Below are 24,625 nucleotides of genomic sequence, written 5' to 3'. Positions count from 1 at the left end.
CGGGGAGCCAGGAGTATCTGCTTTCCCTCCATTACACCTTACTATCCATCCGTTAAAGCAATTGTCCTTTTTTCCCTCCTTCTCACAGCCCAACTTCTTAAAAAGTTATCTATACTTTTTGCTTCTCCCTCCTTCCTTCCCTTTCCCTCCCCTTCCTTTCACTCCTTCTTGCCTTCACCTTGGCTGGATACAGAGCCTCAGATGGCCTTGAGCAGACACCTGTCATTACCCAAATCTCCCAAGAGTCATGATGTTTGGGGGGTGGGGGAGGCTCTGAAGGGTAGCATGTGGTGTTTGGGGGCTCTTCTCTGAGACTGCCTTTTTTTTTTTGGCATAATAGAAGTGATTAAGGAAGACTGAATTTGGGATCCTAGTGGAAGAAAGAGTGAGTCAAGGATGGAAAACATTGGTTGTCCCAGAAAGTGTCCCTTTTGGTCCAGTCTGCTTGGACTGGAGTGTGGCTGAATTGGAACCCTTCTTCTTTACAGTTTCCTGACATTTTTTACTTTCAGGGCTCTTCTGGCTGGTGGTGGCTTCTCCACGTGGACCTATCGCCAAGGCTATGATGTTAGCATTCCTGTCTATAGCTCCCTGTCAGCTGAGGTGGACCTACCAGAGAGGGGACCAGGGTAAGGTGTTCTCCACACAACCTGTTCTTTCTCTGTATGATGAGAGGGCTATGAGGCATGACATAGGCAATGCACCTAGCCATAGCCCTGAGGGCTTTTTTTTTTCTTTCTCCTTTTCTCCCTCTCCCCCATGTATAAGACATGCTCTTATTTCAACAATGTAAGAAGCCTTGTGATCTGGAAGCAGTTTTGCTTCTACTTATAGGCTGGTTATTAGGGCCTGGGGGTTGGTAATGAAGGGAGCAGGCCACATCATGACTTGGTGTGGGGTCTAATGGAATTAAGGGATGTAATGGAAAGCATACTGGATTTGGAGTCAGACGGCCTGGGGTTGAGGCCAACTTCAACCACTTAGCTACTGGCATGGCCAGGGCAAGCTGTCCCATCTCTTGGCCCATGGTTTCCTCATCTGTAAAATAAGGGGGTGGGAGAATATCACTTCCAGCTCTGAGCCTGTGATGCTTTCTTGTTGTTTCCCCTCTTAGGGCCTCAGTTTCCCTATGTATAAAATGAAGGGTTGACCTAGAAGAGACAGCATGGTGAATAGTATGCAGTTGGAAGCTCTTGAACAAATTACTTAACCTCTCTGAGCTCTGAAGTTTTGTATGTAACATGACTGAGTAAACTTTGAAGTACTACATATACATACCAGCCATCACAGTGATGGTGTTCTCTAAGACACCTGGGAACTTTAGATCCTAAATTCTTATTTTTCCTTCTTGCAAGGTGTGTTGGCTTCAGGTGGGATTTTTGTCATTTTTCCTTTAAATGGAGATAAGTTAGGAGTTTACAGCTTTCACAAGTGACAGCCTTGGAAGGTCACACGATCTTTTTTTAAATTTAGAATTTGGACTATTGGGTGAATCATAGAAGCCACAACTAGTGATTTCTTTCTTTCTTTCTTTTTTTTAAAAAGAGGACATATAATAAAACAAACCTGTTCGCAAGTTGTGTTTATTAAAGATCCGTGTGCCCCGTAAGCTCAGGCAGCCCTTGGGGAAAGGGGAAGGTAACAACAACAATGTTAATTAAGCTCTTACTCTGCAGGGAGGACTTTGGGGAGGTGGTAGCTGGAGGAGATGTGAAGTTTAGCTAAGACAAGGTCCTTGCCCTTGTGGGGCTTAGAGCTGGCATGAGGAGAAGACACAAGCACAAGATGAGGGTCCCACCTTGGTGATCACCTAGTCCAATTTTCTCATTTTACAGAAAAAGAAACCGAGGTCCTCTAATTTTGACTGTAACCTAAGTTTGTACAGGTCATAAGCAGTAGATCTGGGTTTCTGTCCATATCCTCTGACTCCAACTCAAGGAGAAATGATCCCTATTGGCTATTAACATCCCTATTAACATTATCTCTGTCGCATTTTATTTTAATTTGGTTTGTTAAACATTTTCCATACATTTGAATCTGTTTGGGGCAGCCCCTGAGAATTTTGCAGGCTGTGATGTTTGAGACCTCTGTAATCCACTATACTGTATGATCAGTGCATTGTACAGCTATATTAAAAAAAAATGCTCTGCATGTCTAAATGGGAGGTAGGAGAAAAGGTAGCATTGGCTTAGGACTTTAAGGGTTAATAAGGGAATATTTCATTTTTGTCTTTGTGCATCTACTGCTTAGCCTAGTGCCTGTCACACAGTAGTTGCTTAATAAATACTCGTTGAATGTTGAGTGAATGAAATAAGAATTCAATAAATGAGGGAGGGTGGGGCATTCTAGACAGAAGGAACCAAGTGAGCCAAAGTAAGGTGGCTGAGAGGGGAGTGCGTGTTCAGGAGACAGTCCAATTATATTAGCACTTAGGGAGCAAAATGTGCTAAGGTGATTATCAGATTGTGTAAAGCCTTGAATGACAGGTAAGTAAGTCATTGAGATAGTTTGATGCTTTCCTTTTTGAAATTTAAATTGAAGGGGGTGAGTCCAAGGGGGAGATGGTGGGAGTGGGTGGGTAGAAATTGACTAGATGATTGTGATATAAATGACTTCCTGAATCTACACTTGGCTTCTGTGTAGTGAAGTCCAGCCAAACCCTCTCCCCAGCCTGTGCTTATGATTTAGTGGAAGAATGAAATCAGTTTTTGGCCCTAGTCCCAATTGGGTCACTCCCAGAAATACCATTTTTCTTTATTTGGAACACCACAGAATATTCTAATGATGATGACAATAAAACTTAGATAATGAAGATGAGTGATTTCATTGATGGGGTAGGAGAAAGATGCTTGGATTTGGAGCCTGAGTCCCGGCTCCAGTGTTGACTAGTCCTGGGACTAGTCCCGTTGACTAGTCCAGCAAATCTCTTCACCTCTCAGCCCTTGGCTGCCTAATTCATCAATGGCCATAGTGTTCTTGGCGTTCTCTACTTCACTTTATCAGCCTCCAAGTGATACCTACATGTGTGTTAATGACTGGCCTTCTGTCCAGTGTCACCCTTCAGGATTTATAAACTGCTTTTCTCTCAAAGAAATGGTGAAGCAGGTAGTCCAAGTCTGATTATCCCCATTTTACAGGAGGGGAAAATAAGGCTGTGACTTGCTGTGGGTCATAGAGTAAGCCCAGCTCCTTCTTTCAGTTAGACTCAGGTACCAAGATTCTGCTTTCTAATTTGCCTCTGTTTAAGTCAGCCTCCTAAGAAGCGATTCCATTGATTCAGCCATGTGACTTCGTGAAGCATTTGAGTGGGACGTGTCCAAGTATGGCCCTTTTGTCCTGGCCTATTTCAGAAAGAAGTTGAAGTGCTCTCAATTTCATTTCATTCTTCCCTAAAAATAGACAGACCTTTCATGGAATTGACCCAGTTTGTGGGTGATATTTTGCTTTTAGTTATTTGCTCGAGCCCAGTCAGCGTGGCTGGGCCAAAGAGGTATTGGTCCTTCTGGGTCATATCTAGAGGAAGTGTTGGCTTTTTATAATCTTCCCAGCCCTATTTTGAGGTTTGTCGCTTCTATTCAGTAGTCTGGAGAGGCCTTTGACTATAGGAACCAGAGCTCTGCCCTCTACTGCCAGGCCAACTCTGAAAACACTCTTATACACAGTGGAGGGAAATCAGGTTTGTGGCAGTGTTACTAATTAAACTAAACACTTAGTAGTAGCTCTTTAAAAAGAAAAGTACCAAGAACTGTATCATTTTATTTTGTTAGTCAGCAAGTTGTCCGTTCAAATATGATTCTCAAATTTGTTACATGGTCATAAGATTTAAAGCTGGAAAGGACTTTTGAGGTCATCACATCCCATCTGCCTCATTTTATAGGTAAAGAAACTGAAACCAAGAGAATTAAAGTGACTTTGTGATCAATTTAGACATATCTTAAGCCATGGGTCCTCTGATTCCAAATCCTATGTTCTTTCCACTAGATTCTTGGGAGCTTTTTCTGTTACCTTGACTTACCTTGTGGCCTCTAGCTAATCTTGCCTCTCATAGTGCCCTTCTCCCCATATGCACATCAGTGGAGGTACAATTCCATTGCCTTGAATTGATATTGAGATGGGAGCTGAGGGCTTTGCATTTATTTATCACCTTGTCCTCCCTTTGAAGAACGGGATGAATCTGATCCTGTTCTCAGAAGGTGAAACTAAGGCCCCAGAACTACATGAGTCAGGCAGCATATTGTGGTAGCAAGAGGAGCCAGGAGATGGGGGTGAGAGCCTGTCCTGGAGCTTGTTACCAGGATGAGTCTGGACAAGTCACACAACCTGTTAAATATACTCTTCCAAGTCTTCTTCTCACATGTTATGCATGGCATTTTTCAAAAGGAACTTTTACTGAGGAACTGAGGAAAAAGAATCGATTCCTACCCCCAGCAATAACTTAGATATTTACAAATGTACAGAATATAGGCAGTTTGTCCTTACGTAACTTGGTCAGTCATAGATTGATGTGGCTGGCAGAAGTTTATGTGGCACCTCCCCCCAATCCCCTTCTCTGACCTTGGTAATTTTGGGGGTAGGTTTGGGTTGGGACTTTGGCTAAGTTTGGTCGGACCCTCAGACTTTCTCAGAACCATCCTCGAAGTACCATTTTTGGGCATGGACCCACTTGTGGATCTGTATTTTGTCCTCTCTACTGCTCTTATCATGTGGTATGGCAAATTCTAGTTATTCATGTGTCTTACTCCTGACTGGATTGTAAGCTCCATAAGGGCAGGGACAAATTCTTATTTCTACTTGCATCAACCTCAGTATCTAACAGTAGACTTTATATGCAGTGGGTGCTTAATAAATATTTGTGAAATGTATGCATGAAAAGAAAGTAGCACTATATGCCCATAATTCCCAACTAAAGTAAGGGGAGGCCCATTCCATGACAGATATTTTAAAGGGAGCATGCTCTTTGCTCTAAGTCTAACTTCAAAGACTTTCTAGGCCTGCCTAGAGCATCTGCCTGAGGCTTTCCAATCACTTTGATCTCTTCCTCTCAGCCCCAGGAGGTATTTTCTTCTGTCATCGCAGATGGCTCTTCATCCTGAGTACCGCTCAGAGCTGGAGGCCCTCCAAGCCAAGCATGGGGAGTCGGTGCTGGTCCTGGAAAAGTGCACCAATCTCTCCGAGGGAGTCCTTTCCACGCGCAAGCGATGCCACAAGGACCAGGTCTTTGATTACCCCCAAATCCTACAGGTCAGTACTGTTCCCTACCAGTTTCTTACCATATGAAACTAGGTGAAGTCTGCTATAGGAACATGGTGTAGCATAGCTCCTTGCTGCTTGATATACTCTGGGATCCGACCCCTTGTGTTTTTGTAAGTTTGAGGGGTGATGCCATGGAGAGAGTACTGAGTTTAGAGGCCTGAAGACCTTGAGGACAGTCTTAACTCTGTTCCTTATTACCCAGGTCACCTTGGGCAGATCACTTAATCTTTCTGTGTCTTTGCTTTTTCATCTCTAAGATGAATAGGGAAGTGTTACATGATTTATAACTGGCCTTCCAAATCTAAGGCTTATAGTCTTGTGACTCAGCTCTAAATAAGGCCGTCCTAGCACCACAGGCCAGATAGGCAGCCTTGCAAATAAGCCATTTCAGTATGGGAGGGAGACATGTTTAACTTCTTCATGCTGCCTTGAGTCCAGAGTTCAAGTGTTGTTAGACTTGCCAGCTTGAAGGACATGAGCAGTGACCTTTGCCGCTTCCCTCCCAGGGAAAGGTGGGCGGTACTTGCATGACCCCTTCATACTAGGTATGGATTCCTCGCCTCAGTTGAATGAGTGACACTTCCAACCTCCAGAAGCAGGGCAGCATCATCTGCTCCTCTGGGGATGTTTTTATAGGCGAGATATTTAGCATTCCTTGGGTGTGGGGACAGAGAAAGGAGAAGTCTGAAACCCTCATCCAAAGAGAACAATTGAGTTTTGTTCACTTAGCTACTTGAAATGCAGACAGGCTTGCCCAAGGAGAGCTCTCTAGGAGATGGGGTACTTTTTTGAACTCCAAAGAGAGCTGGCCCATGCTGAGATTGTTAAAATACTTTCCCTCACAAAGCAGGGCATCTCCCTCTGGAATGTCTAGCTGATAACAGAGATGATGTGAGCAGATGTATTTATAGTAACCTTTGTCTAGACAGGAAAAACGGTTATCAGCATGTGTGTCCACATCTGGATGACTGTCTCTCCAGGCCAGTTGGGGCTTTCCACCTGCCACTGGAAGATGCAGTGACTCATTTTCTTCTTAGAATTGTGCTTTCTCATTTATCTTTAGAGGAGTCTAGAATATTGACCTTATCTCTTTCTGTTTATCCAGAACACTTCAAAATAGTTTCTTATCTTTTGGGGGAGTGGGAGAGGGAATAGGGAGAGCTTGGGTGTTTGGAGTTTCAGGGTCTCTTCCTGGTCTGCTTCTCCTCTTGCAGCCACCTGGATCCTCTACATTTCTTGTTTCCATAAACACCAGGTGGGAAGGTTATACCTAGTACCTGAGTAAGTGATCTTTTAAAAATTTTTTGGTGTGTGTGTGTGTGTGTGTGTGTGTGTGTGTGTGTGTGTGTATGTGTGTGTGTGTTTAAGATTGGACATGTTTACCTTAGTTTCCAGCTAAATGCAGAATGACCCTTAATGGATTTACCAGTATTTTTTCTCTCCAAAGGCACTAGGTAAGTAGACTTCCTAGAAGGCTTAGGCGAATCACTTTTCCTCTCTGTTCTCTGGGTGGATTGGGGCTCATCCTGGCTGCTTCAGTGCTCCTTCCCAAGAGGTGCTGAAAAAAGTCTTATTCTTGTCAACATCTCTTCTCTCCTTCCCCACCCTCCTCAGGGTTGACACCCTCCCCAGGGTGAGTTTTCTCTTTGTTACCTTTGAAATCTGCTGAGGAGATTTCATAACAGCTCTTCATACATTTAAAAAAAGGTAGGACCTGCCAACATTATTCCTCATCTTTCATTGCAGTTTCCCAGGTAACAGTGTCTTCTTCTGGCAAATGTAGATGTTGCTTAGGATACTGTTAGGTGTGTAGGAGCCTTGGGTTACTCTCAGTGCTTGTGTGGAGTGGAGGTAGTCAAAGACTCAGGGCTTGTCAGGAGATGCATTGATTATGAGCTGCCCATCTTAGCCTTTGAAGGGGCCTCAGAAATCAGTTCCTCTTTACCTCCTATTCTATTTATCTATCTCCTTTACAGCATCACTTTGCTCAAATGCATCTGGTGACGAGGAGCTTACTTTTTCACAGGAGGGCTCACTTCATTTTTGAACAACTCTAGTTACCAGAAAATTCTTTCACATAGTAAACTGAATTTTGACTCTTTGCAACTTCTAGTCCTAGTTCCAGTTCCCTGGAAACAGGAAAAGTTTTGTCTCTTTTCCAAATGACAGTCCCTGTAGAAATCTGGAGGTGACTGTCATGCTTCCCTCCTTCCCCGCTCCCACCCTTGTGCTCACTTCCCAGGCTAAATGTTCTCCAGTTCATTAGCTCCTCTTCCATCCTCCTTCATCCTGGTGACTCTACATTTTGTTCAGTTGTGGCATTTAGATCTTAAACTCAAGGATGGTCAGGGTAGTATTAAGTACCAGACTCTTAGTTGGAAATGACTGCAGGGGTCATTTGGTCCAGTCTATGCTTGGACAGAAATCTCTAGAGTATCACCAACAAGGATCATCCAGATGCTGCTGAAAGCCCTCCTAGGATGCGGAATTCCTTCCTCAATAGTCTGTTCTACTTTAAAAAAAATTAAGCTGAGATCTTCTTAATGCAACGTCTACCCACTGTTCCTAGTTTTGCTCTTTGGTGTCATGCAAAGTAAATCTAATCCTTCTTCAGTTGATAGCTCTTCAGTATTTGTGGTCAGTTTTCGTATTTCTCCTCTGCCTTTCTGTTCCTTGGCTCCCCACTTAATTCTTTTTTTCCAGGTTAAAATCCCTATTTGCTACTTTACCTGATTCTCATGTGGCATGGTTTCCAACCCACTTGTCATTCTGGGTCACCCAAAGCTGAATATTCACCAGTTTATCAATATCCTTCCAAAAATGTGGTACCTGGAATGGAACAGCTCTCCAAGTGTGGTTGGACCAGGGAAGGGGACCTCCTTTGTTTTGAGCTTTGGACGTTTATTAATGGATCCTACTATTGCATTAGGTTTTAGCTCACCCTGGTGTTGACCTAGCCAGAACTTCGGGATCTTTCCCACATAAATGATTATTACATTGGTTCTTCCCATCGTCTACTTTGTTTAGGTGTCTTTTTGAACCTAAGGTGGGACTTTGCATTAATCCTTATTTAATTTCATCTTTATTCTCAGCTGTCATTTTTCTTTATTGTTTTTTGGCTGCTGTATGTGTCATCCAGTTCTATTGTTTTTTGGCTCCTGCGTCTGTCATCCAGTGCAGAATTGACCCCTCCCAGCTCTATTTTATCTACAGATTTGCTCAGCATATCTTCTAGCTCTTCAGTGGGGTCCATGACTATGATGAAGAGCAAGGAAGGACTGACCATACATAGAGCCTTGAGTATAGGACTAGAGTATTTCCCCCAATTGACCTTGGCGACTTTGTCAATACTCTGGGTATAATTATTCGAGTCCTTTAAAAGCTTTATCTTCTAGCTTCTCCTCCTCCATTCTTGTCTGTGTGGGTGTAGTAAGAAGCTTTGGGCAGAGGTTCTTCATGCCTACTGCGTCCTTTTGAGAACTTGTACCTCTACTTGGTAAACCTATCCTGTGACATGAAAAATCTGACTTTTCCAGGCACCACGTAGCCAGCTTGGAGTTTGGGACATTGGCCTGGAACCTTAGACGATCTAGCTAGGCCTGTGACAGATCAGAATTGTCTGTGGTGTCGTTATGAAGCAGCATGGGGATGGGGGGTGGGATTTGGAGTCCGAGGACCTACCTTTGAATCCCAGCTCTGTTCCTGCTGCTTGTACTTGTGTGATCTTGGGCAAATCTCAGCCTCTCTGGGCTTATTTTTCAGATGAAGAAAATGAGTCTGTTCCAGTTTCAAATTCTATGAGCTTTATGACCATTGCCTCCATATTCCCTTGTACTTCTGGTGCTCTTTACTGCCAGTGTTGTCCCTGAGGGGACACTGGAAGATGTCCTTGGCACGGAGCATAGTACCTGGTACTTATAGAAGATGTACCTTGGCACTTATATACTTGTTGACTGACTGACTGTTGTGGACTGATAAAACATTTCCAGTTGTATTGGTAAGGATTGATAACTGTTAAAAAAGCTGGAAGAAATGTTGGAGTCTGAATGCAGATCAAAGCATACTGTTTTTCACTTTATTTTTTTCACTTTTTTTTTCTTTTGGTCTATGTCTTCTTTTATAATACGACTAATATGGAAATATGTTTAGCATGATTGCAAATGTATAACCTATATCAAATTGCTTACTGTCTTGGGGAGCTGAGGGAGAGAAGGAGAAATTTCGGAACTCAACATTTAAAAAAAACTGAATGTTAAAAGTTGTCTTTACTTGTAATCAGGAAAAATATTATTTAAAAAATATTAAAGATATTATGAAAATATTATTTAAAAATAATAAAAATCTCAGTTAAAATTATTTTTTAAAAAAAGTTGAACTTGCGGTGTCTGGAAGTGTTGGCCTCCTTTGATTTCAAACCCATAGAAAATTTTTAATCTCCAGAATCTTTTGTAGGTAGGTCCTTTGGGCTAGTCTGTCTCTCAGTATCCCATCATTGGTTCTTTCACCTGTAGGAGGCTTCTTTCTGTGTGGTCCTTCGTGGAGCCCGGCTGGGCCAGGCAGCTCTGAGTGATGTTCTTCAGGCCGGCTGTGTCCCAGTTATCATTGCTGATTCCTACATCCTGCCCTTTTCGGAGGTTCTGGACTGGAAGAGGTATGTTTATTTCTGTCCTCTGCCTGGTCTCTTTTGGCTTATTTCTGCTTTCCGGGGCTGGCCTATCGCTTCTGCTGATAGCATACAGATGAGCCTGACTTGTCGTGCTGAATGAAGGGCCTAGAAAATGCCTTAGAATTTATCTGGGTCAAATTAAGGTGTGCCTTTGGTCGCTAGGGAGGTGGGCAGGGGATACCATTGAGAGTAGTTCATCAAATGGCTTCCTATCCAGTCACTTACCCTCTATCAGCCTCAGTTTCCTCATTTGTAAAGTCGATATATTAAACTTGCACCAACTCACAGAGTTGTTTGAGAGAAGTGCTTTGTAAAAAGAATAAAAGAAACACTTTGTAGAGTACTATGGAAATGTCATACAGTAATCTTGCAGTACCATGTGAATTGTCATTGTGTGATAATTCTGTGAAAGACTTAGCAAGGGTTGAAAATAAGGGATGATGAAACTTAGTTGTCACCCTATAACCTCTGCCTAGCCTTGCCTTGGATGCTTAGTTAATTTCTTCTTTACCACCTTTGTGAATGACTATTTCTAGTCTTGGCTCATTTTAGGAGTCAATACAAGAGAATTTCTTGGGGTAATATAAATGGCCTATTTTAACCATGGCTTCTGGTCATGGCTTTTCATGTCATCCTCTCTATGATAGAAGGGGTGATAGTCGCCCTGGACTCTGCCTTGCTCAGAGAACATCTGGGAAAATATATTTTGGCTCTAAGATCTTCTTTTAGAAAGACGTTAGCAAACTAGACTGTTCAGAGGAGAATGATCTGGATGGTGAAGAAACTAAGACATGCTGTACAAGGATCAGGCCCGAACTAGGCATATTTGGCCTAGAGAAGAGATGATTTATGGGAGGATGTGAGCAGTGTCTTCACATGTATAGGGGGCTTTTGTGAAAGAAGCATTAGACTTATTTAACCTGACCCCCGAGACAGAACCAGTAGTGGGTAGAAGTTAGAGAGGGGCTGATTTTAGCTTGAGAAAATTAAAAAAAAAAAGCTTTTTAAGAATGAGATCTGTCTCCAAATAGAATAAGTTGCCCTGGGAGGCAGTGGGTTCCCAATTCCTGAAGGTGTTCGGACAGACTGGCTGACCATTTGTCAGGATTATTACAGAAGGACAGACTAGACTAGATACTGTCTGAAGGGTCTTCTGTGTCTGAGATTCTCTGTTCTTTGTGATGTGCTTAGCATCCTGGCCCAGGCAGCTCAGTGAAGTTTGTCACCTTGGTCCTCCTCCCATCTGCCCTTTCTCTATCCCCTTCCCAGGTACTGCCTTCCAAAAGAACATATCCTCGCTGTCCTCATTATCCTCGCTATAATCCTTAGAGTCGGTTATATGTCCCTCCTGGCCCCAGCTCGTTCCCTGCGGCAGCTGGCAGTGCTGGTCTTGGTTCCCCGAGAGCTTACTACTTTTCCCCTCTCTCCCCTTCCATGATCTCTTTTACCTTCAGGGCATCTGTGGTTATACCTGAGGAGAAAATGCGAGAGATGTACAGTGTGCTGCGGAGCATCCCCCAGAGGCAGATTGAGGAAATGCAGAGACAGGTAAGGGGTGGGGTCCAGTAGAGAGTGTGGGCTCTGTCCTGGAGCCTCCTCCTATGAGGTGCAATGGTGGGTTTCAACTACTCTCCTCCTCCTTTCCTTTAAAAGAGCATCCTCCTCATCAGTGAGATACATATCCTCTCCTACATTCTGAACCTGGGGAAGCAGTTATGTGTGAGGTGCAGCTGAGTCTCAAAGGCCTTGCCATGTGTACAGTAGGGACATGGGATCATCAGATCATAGAATAGGGAGAGGTCTTAGAGGTCCTCTGGTCCAGCCCTCTCACTTCACAGAGAAGGGAACTGAAGGTCAGTAAGAGCTTTAGATGAGAGCATTCAGTAAGCTGCTGACATGGGACTGGAGCCGCCTCTGCATTGTCACAGCCGATGGCAGCACCAGAGAGGAGGAGGAGCCAGGGGAAAGACAGGGGAATGTCAAATAGCCAACAATATTGATCTGTCCAGCACACTGCATCTGTGAAAGCTGGCATGGGCTGATCCAGGAGGCAAAGGTACTGTTGATGACAATGCCCTTCCTGCAAGGAATGGGCCTGCTGCCTCAGCAAGGAGCGGATTCCCTCAAGGGAGTCCTTCAAACAGAGATGTGCCATAGTTGAGGGATTCTTTCTGGGATGTGTTGGAAGGCTCTTCCACCCACAGATTTCTGTGATATCAGTCTGGGAACAGTTTAAAAAATTAAACTTAAAAATAGCATCTACAGATACAGTTAACTGCTATTGTCTCAAATGATCATTAACAAGGGAAAAAAACCCTATCTGTCTGTAAAGCCCTTTACAACAGTTATAAAATGGGTCACGTAACTCTTCTAATTTGGGCCTCACAACATGAAGAGTAGAGAAGAGCAGAATGAAGCTCAGAGGTCAGGTAACTTGACTAAGGTTATAGGCTTCTAAGTGGCAGAGCCAGGAGTTTAACCTAGATCAGGGGTGTCAAACCAAATCAGATTAAAATGGAATGGGGAAGTGCTTAATAAAATAAAATACATGACACCATTGATAATGCCCATTTGTGGTTTTCTAAGTTAAGATGCTGGCCACAGGGATTCATTCCTATTTGAGTCTGACACGCGTAGACTAGATCATCTCCAGGCTGAGTGGTTACTGAGCAGCTTTTAGGTGCTGGCTAGCCATTGTCCTCTTTAGCTGTTGATTCGGTTGTTGTTCAGTTGTTTTAGTCATGCCCAACTCTTTGTGACCCATTTGGGGTTGTCTTGGCAAAGATACTGGAGTGGTTTGCCATTTCCTTCTCCAGCTCATTTTATAGGTGAGGAAACTGAGGCAAACAAGGTTCAGTGACTTGCCCAGGGTCACACAACTAGGAAGCGTCTGAGGTCAGATTTGAGCTCAGGAAGATGAGTCTTCCTGACTCCAGGGCCAGCGCTCTGTGGTGACACCTTGTTGCAGAATTGAATATAAATAATTCTTTATCCTTTTTGCTTATGAAACATGAGGATATTTCCTCTTCATCCCTTGTGGAAGAGATGTGGTCTTGTACCAAAGGAAAGTCATTCCTAATTTTCCCATCAGTGGCTTTAGAGACCAGGAACAATCTATCAGTGGTGGGATTTTACACATCTGGTTATTCTCTTCTTCGACAGTTGGGTCATTTCTTCCTTCTAAGATTGGGAGAAATATAACTGAAAACTTCTTAGAGCATCATTCCCTGAATTTCCCTGTCATTTTCCCTTCTTATAATAATGATGCTGCTGCTGCTGCTGCTAACAGAGAGCATTTACATAATGCTTTAAGGTTTACCAAGTGCCTTGCAAATATTATCTCCTTCATTCCTCCCAACAGTCCTGTAAGGTAGGTCCTTATATTATCCCCATTTTACAGATAAGGAATCTGAGGCAAAGAGGCTAAATGAGTCACAGGGAGGATTTGAACTCAGGTAAAATTTCTTTTCTAAGACTGATCTGATTTGATCTTGAAGTGCTCTAACCCAGTGCCTTCCTTCAGTTAATCATTTCCTATTTATCCTGTATATAGGTTGCTTTGTGTATATTTATTTTCTGGTTGTCTCCTCCAGTATATTGTAAGTTATTTGAGGGCAAGGACTCTTTTTTCCTTTCTTTGTAGCTCCAGTTCTTAGCACAGTGCCTGACGTATAGTAGGCGTTTAACAAATGTCTATTGATTGATTGACTGGTAGCACTCATAACAACATTCAGACTTATAGAGAGGATGTTAAGGTTTGCGAGATGCTTTACATACCTTTGGTCCTCACTATACCCTGTGAGGTAATTTCTATTATAATCCCCATTTTAGATAGGGAAACTGAGGCAGAGAGGGTAAGCAGCTTGCTCAGAGTTATACAGCTGTAAGTGGTAGGGGCGGGATTAGAGCTGAAGTCTCCCCAGTTTCACGCCCCCTGCTTTGCTCATAATGACGTGCTGCTTCTAGCTGACTCCTAGGGAAGCTGTGAGGGTAAGTGTAAGCTGGTGTCACATAGCTTAACGAACTCTGTCTAGGGAATTCGAAGTGAGATCTCTTTAAGCCCTAACAGTGTCTCTGGGGCTCCATCCTCAGTCCCACACTGGAGAGCCTAATGGATATTTCATTGGAAAAGAGAGGGGAGTCTCTTGAAGTGCTTTCCTCTTACAGACGCCCCTGTTAGCTCAGAATGAGTAGGTGGCCACCAGGGGTCTCCATTTCCTCAGCCTCTAGACCCGAGCAGGTCTGGCTCTGTACAGAGATTCTCCAGCCGGCTTCTCCGGGCCACTTGGGTACCTCTCCCATCTTTGGAGCAGTTCCCTGCAGTCCCATTCTGGTAGCTTGAGGGGAAGAAGCAGTGTTCACTGCAGGACGGCGATCTCTCCCGTGATGGTAGAGATCCAGCTTTCGTAGCATCCTAACTGGAACAGACCTTCACAGTGTTGTAGAGACACCCCTTCATTTTACAGCTGAGGAAACAGGCCCAGAGAAGTGAGTGAAGTAAGAGACCTGCGTTTGTGTGGGTAGGAACAGAACCGGGGCTTGGACCAGGTCTGTAACTGTCAGAGGCTGTACCTTGACCTGTTTGTAAACTGGGGCAAACAGCTCACAACCACAGATCTTGCCTTGGGGATCTGGGTGACAGTCAGAAAAGTATGCATATCACTTGTGGCTGAGACAAGAAATGACATCCAGTTAGCCAGGGTAGCAAAACAGCTCTGCAGCTTTCCTCAGGACAAGGGCCTACAAGAAATGGAGCTGTGGATGCGGAATACCTGGAATTCACATGGAGAATTCAGTCTCTAGTGCTGATAACTCCTTTTCTGGGCAGCTACCACTTCTGATCATCTTGGCTGTCATGAAGCTAGACCATGTAAAGTATAGCAGAAGTGTTAAAATAAGATGATTTTAATAATGGAATAAAACATAAGGTACTTTTGATAATCCGACCATACCACCTTCTTTGTCTCCCTCATTTATCATCAATCAGCGTTAGTTGCTCAAATACTGCAGTGGACCTGTGATCCTGATGATTTGAGTGTTCTCTTCAGAGTGCATGGGCCTCTATCCACGCCTATTCTTTGTGACTCTAATCCATGTCCACCATAAATTCACAGCAAGAAGGGCTCTACCCAGTAGACTTTTGTCTGGCATCATGAGAGTACCAGTCATCCCTTGCGCTTGCCATTTTGCCAGCCTGTCTTTCTTTTCTAGTACACATTTTCCTGATAACATCGTTTGTTCCCTTCAAAATTCCTATTCATTGTGGCCTGCCCATGCCCACCATATACCTTTCCATTGCCCACTTTGTGATTATCATTTTTAATTTTTTTGAGATTGTTTTATCCCATCTCTCAGCAGCATGTGGGTACTAAAAAGATTGGCCTTTGTTTCTGAGAAAGCTTGGGGTCCTTAAAAGAGCAAATCGCACCAGTTAATCAACATGTAATTTTTGAGACTCTGCTATATGCTTGACACTCCACTGGGCATTATGGAGGAATACACAACAGGTATAAGATGTAGTGCTTGCCCATAAGGAACCAAATGGAATCTCAGATTCCTTTTAGTCTAGTCTCTCCCTGACCCAGAATGCCTTCAACAGCATTGTTGACAGGTTGTCCTCCAGCCTGTACTTGGAAATCTCTGGGGAGGGAAGAACCTTCTGCTTTTGGAGGCCCATATATTACTCTAATTATTAGGAAGTTTTTCCTCATGGCAAGCTAAAATTTGCTGCTCTTCAACTTTCACCTCAGAATTAGGGTTCCGTCCGTTCCTTGTTCTTTCTTTTGGAGCCAAGCAAACAGCCTAGTTCCTTTTCCTGTGACAGCTCTTCAGATACCTGAAGATGGCAATTAGACCCTTCCTCATGCTCCTCTTCGGGCTAGACTTCCCCAGTTCCTTGAGTTGATCTTTGTATAGCATGTTTTCCAGTCCCTTCATCATCTTGTCCTTCCTTTTCTGAACATGTCTTAACTTGTCAGTGCCCTTGCTTGAATGTGGTGTTTAGAACTGGACATTACATGACAGATTAAGTTCGACCAGGGCAAAGGATGGCAGAACTATCACATCTCAATACCTTTCTTAATGCGTCGTAAAATCATCGTTTTTCGACTTCCACGTCGCACTGTTGACCTATATTGAATTTGCAATCTACTAAAACCTATATGTTTCATGCCCCACAGGATCTAGCCAATCTTTGCCCATCTTGTATTTTTTGAAATTGATTGTTTGAAGCCCAGTGTAGAACTTTACATTTATTAAATTTTATTTTAATAGTTAGCTGTTGTTCTAAATCAGGCATCAGCAAACTACAGCCTGAGGGATAAATCCAATTCACCAGCCTATTTTTGTTTGACTAATGAGCTAAGAATGGCTCTTACATTTTTAAATAAAGTTTTATTTTGGCAAGGCATGGCAAAAACAGGTGACTTGCCAGTAGTAGTTTGCCAGACCCCTGTTCTATGTTGGCCAGATCTTTTTGGATCCTGACTGTTATCCATTCATTAACCTTTCCTCCTAGCTTTGTTTGATCTGCACATTTGACAAGTGTGTCATCTGTGCCTTTAAACCAGAATCATAGAATTTCTGAGTTGGAAGGGACTTCACCAGCCATCTAGTACAAGCCATACTCAAAAAAAGAAATCCTACTACAACACATTCATTAAATGGTCTTTGTTTGAAGACCTCCAGTGAGAGGGGGGCTCACTACTTCCAGAGGCAACCATTCCACTTTTGGATGGTGTTAGTCAAGTGGTTCTCAAAAAGTGGTGCCCCTAGTCTCAGCTAGGAGTTCTGTAGACTTATATAAATTATCTAGAATTTTCACTTGTCTGCAGGAGTCTCTAAACCCTCTTGCAGCATGCTAAGAATTTCCTTGGAAAAGAATAATACTATTTGGGGAGCAAAGAAAGTTTGAGAATCATTGTTCTAGTTCTTAGGAAGTTTTTCCTTAAATCAAGGCCAAGTTTGCAAAATTCTGCAACTTTACTCCTTGCTTCTAGGTCTGCCTTCTGGGGTCAGACAGAACAAATCTAATCCTTCTTCCATGGGATGGCCACTCAGATACTTGGGCACAGCTGGCTTTTACATCTGACTGAACATCTCCAGTCTCATAGCTCAGCCTCAAGGCTTGTCACTGCCTTAGTTCCTTTCCTTTGGATGCTCTTTGGTTTATCAGAGTCATTCCTCCACTGTGTGTATAGAACTAAACCCGTGTTCCAGATGAGTTATGACCCAGTGCAGGACAGCAAGACTATGTCAAGGCTATGGAGTGCTTCCTCCTTCCTGAAAACTGCATCCTTTAACAGAGTGTGCAGCCCTGCAGGAGTTCCTGCTGCTCTGGCATGCTGTTGTCTCGTTAGGCTTGTCATCCACTAGGCCTTTTGTGACTGGCTCTGTTTTCACACAGACTGCCGTCTAATTATGTTTCCCCATCTTGTGCTTGTGAAGTTGCTTTTTTGGATCTCGAACGTAAGACCTTACATTTACCTTTTAAATTTTCACTTAATAGATCTAGCGTTCTAGCCTGGAAAGATCTTTTTTGGAGACTGGCTGCATTTTCCAGCACATTAGCTATTCTTCTGAGTTTTGTTTCATCTGCATATTTGATGAAGGTGCTTTTTATGCTGATTTCCTTCTCTCTTTCCCTGTATGCTTGTATCTAAGTCATTATCGGTACAGTGCCAAGCACTAATCCCTGGGGCATTCCACTGAAGACCTCCTTCCAAATTGATAAAGAACCATTCATGTTTCCATAAGCCTGGCCATTCAGTCAGTTCTGTATCTGTCTCTCATTTCTCTCTTTTCCACAAGAGTAACATGGGACATTTTAACAAATGCTTTGGTAAAAATGTGGGAAGACTACATAGCACTTCCTTGATATAGTTTAATAACTTTAACTTTCACATGCCAGTGATTCTGAACCCTTCTAGGTCATCATTCAAACCCCGTTCCCCACCTGCCGGCTCCCAATTCCTTATTCCTATCCACCTCAACCCTCCCATCCCAAAGTTTCAACCAAATGCCACCCAACACTTTCACTGGACCCTGCAGAATGCCTGTTCAGTAGACAAATTTCCCTTCATCCTAAATGGTTTCCTCTCCTACTCCTTCCATCTGCTAACTCTTACTGAAACCTGGCTCTCCTGATGACACAGCCACCCTGACCACCCCTTCCAGTACTGGCTGTGCCTTCACTCATTCTTCTTGGCTCACCAGTCAAGGCGGTCCAGTTGGGTTACTCCTTGCTTCCCATTGCCACTTGCAGGTTCTCTCCCTACCTTTATCATTCAGTAAACTCTCCTTCTTTTGAAGTCCATGCTATTTATATCTACCACCCAACTAAAATTCTATAGCTGTTGTCTACAGACCTCCAGTCACTCCACTTCCTTCCTCAATGAATTTGGCACATGCGAGGCTCATGATTTTTCTCTCCTCCCCAACTCCTGCCCTCATACTAGGGGACTTCAGTATACACATTGACTCTCTGTCCATACCCTAACAACTCAGTTCCTCAACTTACTCATTTCTCATGAGCTATTTTTCCACCCCTCCTTCAGCCATATGCTAGAACGCACCTTGATCTTGCTGTCACCCACAAATGTACCATCTCCATGTTCAAGAATTCTGAAATCCCCACATTTGACCATAATCTGTTGGTTTTCTACCTCTCCCTCTTCCTTCCCTTATAAAACTCTACTCTTCATCCTCACCATGATCTCCAGTCTCTTGACCCGTTAATTCTCTCCCAGGCCCTCTCCCTTACACTAGCCACTCTCTCCTGTTCTCTCCGTCTTGACCCCTTCATGAAACAATTCAACTCTACCCTGTTCTCTCTTTACTCTTTAGCCCCCTCCTCATATTGTCAGTTACACCCAGTCAAGCTTCAGCCTTTCATTATAACCACTATACATTGCCTTCCCTCCTTTACGCATGCTGTTGGAACAAAGGTGGAGATCATTCAACTGTTCTGACTGGGTCCGCTACAGATTTCTGTTACATAACCTCAACTGGGCCCTCACTGCTTCCCAGTAATCCTATTTCACCCCCCTTGTCAACTTACTCTCCTCTCTCCACAGTAGTTCCTCCAAGCCTTTTTATCTTGCCTTGAAGTGAATTGATAAGGGAGGTGAGTTCTCTGTATATCTAACATTGGCCTTTCCCATGTCATCAAAAATTGTTTCCATTTGTGTCTTCAGAATTTCATTCTAGAGAGTTTCCCATCTCTTGTTGGCTGATTCCCCTGCAGAATCTTGATTCATGGAATCCTACTGAGCCATCCTATGAACCTATTATAATGTATTCTCAAAAGCCAGGTTGCATATCAAACTATGCCTGACTTTCCTCTGTACTATTATCAACTCTAGGAGAAAGTAATTACTTCCCCCAAGATTTTAACATCTATTCTTCTAATTTTATAGATTCTTTCTATGGTGTTTAGCTTGAATATACCCAGAAAGTTTTTTCCCTCCCTCATCTTTTTTAGTTTAAAGCTTTTTTAAAATTAAATTTCCAAGACACTAGACAAATATGTTCTTACCAACCTGTCCTGGTTGCATTCCATCCTTGATTAGGCACATGGCATTTTTCTATTTTAAGATGGAGTCTGGAAATCCAAATCCTTTTCTTAGATCCCACCTTCTTAGCCAAGTGTTTGTGCCTTAATTCATCATGTTTAAATTATGGACAAAAAAGTTGAATACCACATACCCCAGGACATATTTGCTTACACATACACCAAGCAATCAGAGACCAAGAGAGCAAAGAGTCAAGAACTAATTATACAGTGAATTAACTGGGTCAGCCTTGGAGACAGGAAAACTGGGGTTCAGATCATGCCTCTGACACAGTTTACCTGCATGACCGAGGAGGAGCCACATAACCCCTCAGTGCCTCTGGCAGTTTTCAAAGCTGTAACATAAAAAGCAGTTGCCTATCAGTGTTGTGGAATGGGTTCCCATGTGGGATATGCCTGCCACTGATGACTTAGTGAATGTGCACAAAGACAGCTGTGATATACACATACCTGAAAACTTGCATAGCAAAGATAGTCAGTACAGAAGGAAATAGAAAAGGAAGGGATCACCGGGAAAACTTGTGGCATCTTGGCGTGATGGCATGATGATACTTATTAGCCTTGGCCTTCAGTTTCTTCAGTCATAAGGTGAGAGGGTTGAACTAGATGACCTCAGAGATTCTATCTAGTTCCAAAATTTATGATTTCTTTTTCATTGGAAGGATAGGCCAGCAGAGCAGAGGGAGAAATTCTATCATTGGCCTCCTTTACACTGATGAGTAGATAGAGAAAAAGATTTGGCTAGATATAATCCTCCAATCAAATGGATTTTTGTGTTTCCCAAATCTCCCTCCAGCCCCAGTCACAAAGAAAGTAGACCTGGACCCAGGAAGACACTGCCTCTCCAGACCACATAGGGAGAAGTGTTTGTGTGGATAGGGAGGAGGGTGTAAATGGATCCCTGATTTATCTGCCTAGTAGAGTTTCCAAACACACTTTTATTGGTCAGTGGCTCCAACAGCAGTGACCTCTGACCCCAGCCACACTAGGAGGTGGAAGTCGGCAACCGCCTTGCCTTTGAACTCTTCTTTGTGCTCCCATGACTAGGAGCTTTGGAGATGGCAGAAGTATCCACCTTTCTCTTTAGCTCCCACAGTCTGGTCCCAGTTGAAATATATTTCTCTTCAGTCAGTTGAGTATGTCTTGGGCTTCTGTCCCTGATCTCTGATGCCCTTCTCCCTATGCCTCATATCATATGCTTGTTTTTGCTCTTATGACTTTGCCCATGTTTTCACTGGAATTTCTTTCCTTCTTCCTATATTCCTTATAGGAAGCCAGGCCTAGTATCTGTTGTGTTTGGGAGCAGGGAGTAGGAAATGTCCCTGTAGGATTCTTCTGAGGCCAAAACTGAATGGAGAGTCATGGGTTTGGGGGACTTAAGTCCCAAAGACACTCATGAATCAGAGAAAGGAAGTATAGAAAGGAACAGCCCAACACCAAGGGGAAGTGAAGAGGCAGGGCTGCAAGAAAGCCTCCAGGGGCTCATTCAGGTAGTCCAGAGGAAGGCCCAAGAGGCAGCGTGAGTCTAAAAGGGAGAACATTTAACCACGGGAGGAAAGGCTGCTCCAGTGCTGTTCATGGCCATGGTGGTCTATGGAAGGGAAGAAGCTGTCTCACTGGGAGTTTTGTTGTTTTTTTTTTTTACTTAGGAAGCAGAAGGTTTTATGAATTATGGGGCAGGTGCTTGCTAAGAGAATATAATGATTAGGAAGAAGGAAAGGCTATCCCATTTTAGCTCTCCAGGCACCTCACCTGTCTGCAAGCCTGGGGTGTTGGGAGGAAAGCACTCAGCAGTCCTTGCCATTCCGTGTAAATGTCCTGGGGTAGCACTGATACCAGTGTCATCTATGTCTTGCTTGACTCATGCTGTCTCATTTGATCCTCGCAGAAGTCCAGCCATGGAGGTTGGCACTGCAGGTGTTATCACCATCTTAGAGATGATGAAGCCGAGGCCCAGAGAGTTACAAGACGTGTGGAAGGTATTGGAGCTGGGCCTCTCACCCTGGTCTTCCCCTGTCCAGCTCTAGTGTTCTCTCCACTCTGCGTGCTTGCTCTCAGTGATTGTTTTATCATTCTTAAAGTACTGTGCAAGCCTAGAAGGAAGCAAACTGTGTGTCACAAAAAAGCATGTACATTTCCTAAAGGAGTGAGAGACTGTCAAAACCTAACGACCGTCAATTTACCTGCAGTCCAAGCACGCTTGGTCAGTTGGCTAACTAGATGGGGAAGGAAGGACTGGTACAGGGGGAGCTGAGGCAGCAATGCTGACTAAGGGGGGAGAGGGGACAACTGTAAAAAAACAACAATGAAACAAGGCTTTATGAAGTAGGCCTGTCTTGGGGTCATTAGTATGGAGGCAAACCTCTCCATACAACTCAGGCTCTGAGGACATATAAATCATGCCATAGGACAATGATCGATGTGAATAGAAATGACCCCATGTCATCAAGAAGAGGTGAAATTACATTTGGTATCCTCCCCATAAGAAGATAAGGAACATTTATAGAAAAGCTTCCATCCAAAGAGATCAAAATTTTGAAAACTTTTTGAAAAAACTTCATTTGTTTCTCTCTATCCTCAACCATCCAGAATATCAACTTCTTCAGAACGATTCATTCCTTGGCAGTTCTGGATAGTTGAGGTTTTATTATACTTACATTGATACTTACAGAGCATTCTTCCCATGGGTTACCCCACACTTGTGAAAATGCATCTCAGCTCAGCCCTGAGATGGGCAATTACAAGACGGGTCCAGGTCTTGTGTGAGAGGAACGTGAAGATTGGAAGCCCAAGTAACCCATCCAGGACCACACAGTAGGTGAGGGGCAGCCTGGGAGCATTCCCTGCTTTGCCGCCCGCAGCTCTTCTCCAACCATGAAGCTTGTGTGGCCTAGCTGGAGGCTGAAAATCAGGACAGACTTCCTGACAGTTAAAGCTATTAGGCTGTGGAGTCTTCTAGGAGAATTGGTTGCTTAAGACATTTAAGACTGGACATGACACTGGAAATCAAGGCTAAGCAAAGCAATGTGGAAAAGGTTTTACTTGTAATTTCTAGGGCTGGTGTTGCAATGTCTCTCATTCCCACGCCCCCACTGGGAAATTTCATTTTCAATAAATTGGGTTCTTGTGGCTTTAAAAAGCACTAAATATTTTCCCCTTGTCAAATGCCATTGAAAGTTGTTTCCCAGTCTCCTCTCCATACTTGCCTGCCCCGCATACTAGATACTAGAGGTTGGACCCATAAGCCTAACACTCAGCTTATATGTTGGCATTCAGAGAATCATGGTTTCTTCCTTGCACACTCCTCCCCATCAAGTGATAACGCATTGGAAGTAGATGTGGTCACTTTGCAGATTATTTGGAATTTCACAATTTGACCATTTCCCATGTCATCAGTAGCACTGTATTCTCTGTGTGTGAGCATTCTTGTGCTCATAAATCTAAGTTATGAAGTATCCCGGTCACATGTGTTGTTGAAATCAGGACAGACTAAGAAGAGCTCATTTAATATAAGATTCTTAAATAAGAGCATTTTTTTTTTCGAGCTTGGTATTAAGAACCTTGTTGGAAAAAGACTGTTTGCCAAATATCTAATGGGAAGCCAAGAAAAGCATTTTAATAGAACTGTCCCAAATTTATAGCACACTAGGGTATGTAAATAAATTTCCTTGTCTTTAAGGTTTGGGTTGATTTGCAGGTATTTGGTCCAGCCTTGGAGATTTAAACCCTTACAGTCCAGATGGGAAGAGCATAAAACCCCTTTCCTTGGGAGCTCTAGAAGGCTCCTGGTATTGACAAAAAGACACAGGGTGATTCATGGAGCGGTCTTGTACTTTGCTAGTTTTGTCATAGGGTCCTAGAAGTAGTGAGCTGACTTGTCTAATCGCCTCGTTTTACAGATCAGGAAACTGAGACTCAGAGAAGTGAAGGGACTTCCTCAGTTTTGCTGTATAGTAAATAATAGAGCTAGCCTTGAAACTCAGGTCTTCTGATGTTACATCTATTGTTTTCCACATTATAGCACAACTGTTTTCAAAAGCATGGGGTCATATAGCCTAAAAATTGTGAAATGCATTTCAACTGAAAAACATATATTAAGTGCCCATTATATATCTAGAACTGTGTAGGTTACAGTGAGGGAGACCGAAAAAGCATCTTGTAAAAACTCTGCCCATAAGGAGCCTGCAGTTTGGTTGTTGGGGCTGATGGGACTTAGAGACAAAATAATTAGAGAATGTTGGAAGACAAGGCCCTCTGTTGTCATGCTGTGACCCAGAGCTAACCATGAATTCTCCAAGGCCCTGCTAAGCACTGCAGATACATCATGGACATGGCTTGGTGTTGGGTTACATGCTTGTTTTCTAGAAGCAAGCCTGGCTGGTTTTGGATAGGCTCAACACTGGGACATCGGCCATGAGGTGGCCTAGCTGACGCCTCATGGTGGCTTGTTTTAACTGTGCTAACTTTGGAAGACCATCAGCTGAGACTTGGAGGGGTTTTCTGTTATTAATGGAGGGAGCATCTGTATTGATGAAATCATGGCTTCTTTGAGGTAATGAAGAAGAAGGGATAGATAAAATGACAGAAATAAGTGTTGAGTAGAGCCAGTGTGCTGAGAAGGGAGGACAGGGAGTAGTCATGGTGGGTTTAAGTTGTTGGAAAAGATTCCTTGATAGAGTGTTTGCTTCTGATGGCTGGTTAAGATTTGAATAGGCAAAGAGGAGTTGGAAATTAGGGTAGAAGATGATATTTGTAAGGGAAAGAATGAAGTAAAGGGGGAGAGATTGGTCTCCTTCTAACCAAGGGCCTTGACACCTTTTGGACTCCATATTGTGGGAAGTGAGTTTGGATAAGAAAGAAGGGTTCAGGTCATGGGTGGCTTTTTCACACCAACAGGGCAGAGAACATTGTTTCTAAGGAACCCATTACAATTAGCAAAAGCAAAGTTACATTAATTTAAAAAAACCCTCTTATTTCATGAAAGGAGAAAGCACCATCTGTAAAGAAGTTTATAAAGAATTATAGAGCTGGCAGAGAACTTAGACATCATTTCATCTATTCTCGATTTACAGATGGAGCAATGGAGGTCTAGTTAGGGAATCAGCTGGGACTAGAATCTCTGGACTTTGCATTCT

At 43.3% G+C, this 24,625-nt stretch overlaps 1 protein-coding gene across 1 annotated transcript in view; it reads left to right on the top strand.

Annotated features, from left to right (window-relative positions):
• Positions 1 to 24,625, top strand: part of EXT2 (exostosin glycosyltransferase 2) — a 195,882-nt gene that overhangs the window by 24,863 nt on the left and 146,394 nt on the right. The window contains exons 4-7 of the mRNA XM_027837793.1: positions 513 to 629; positions 5,046 to 5,241; positions 9,765 to 9,904; positions 11,374 to 11,467. Coding sequence (XP_027693594.1) covers positions 513 to 629; positions 5,046 to 5,241; positions 9,765 to 9,904; positions 11,374 to 11,467 — 547 coding nt within the window. The remainder of the gene's footprint in view (positions 1 to 512; positions 630 to 5,045; positions 5,242 to 9,764; positions 9,905 to 11,373; positions 11,468 to 24,625) is intronic.

This window comes from Vombatus ursinus, unplaced genomic scaffold (assembly GCF_900497805.2).
Source record: "Vombatus ursinus unplaced genomic scaffold, bare-nosed wombat genome assembly UNPS02014822.1, whole genome shotgun sequence".
In the NCBI taxonomy this organism is placed as follows: domain Eukaryota; kingdom Metazoa; phylum Chordata; class Mammalia; order Diprotodontia; family Vombatidae; genus Vombatus; species Vombatus ursinus.
Note: the sequence above shows the minus strand (reverse complement) of the source record. Positions and strands in the feature narration are given on the sequence as shown.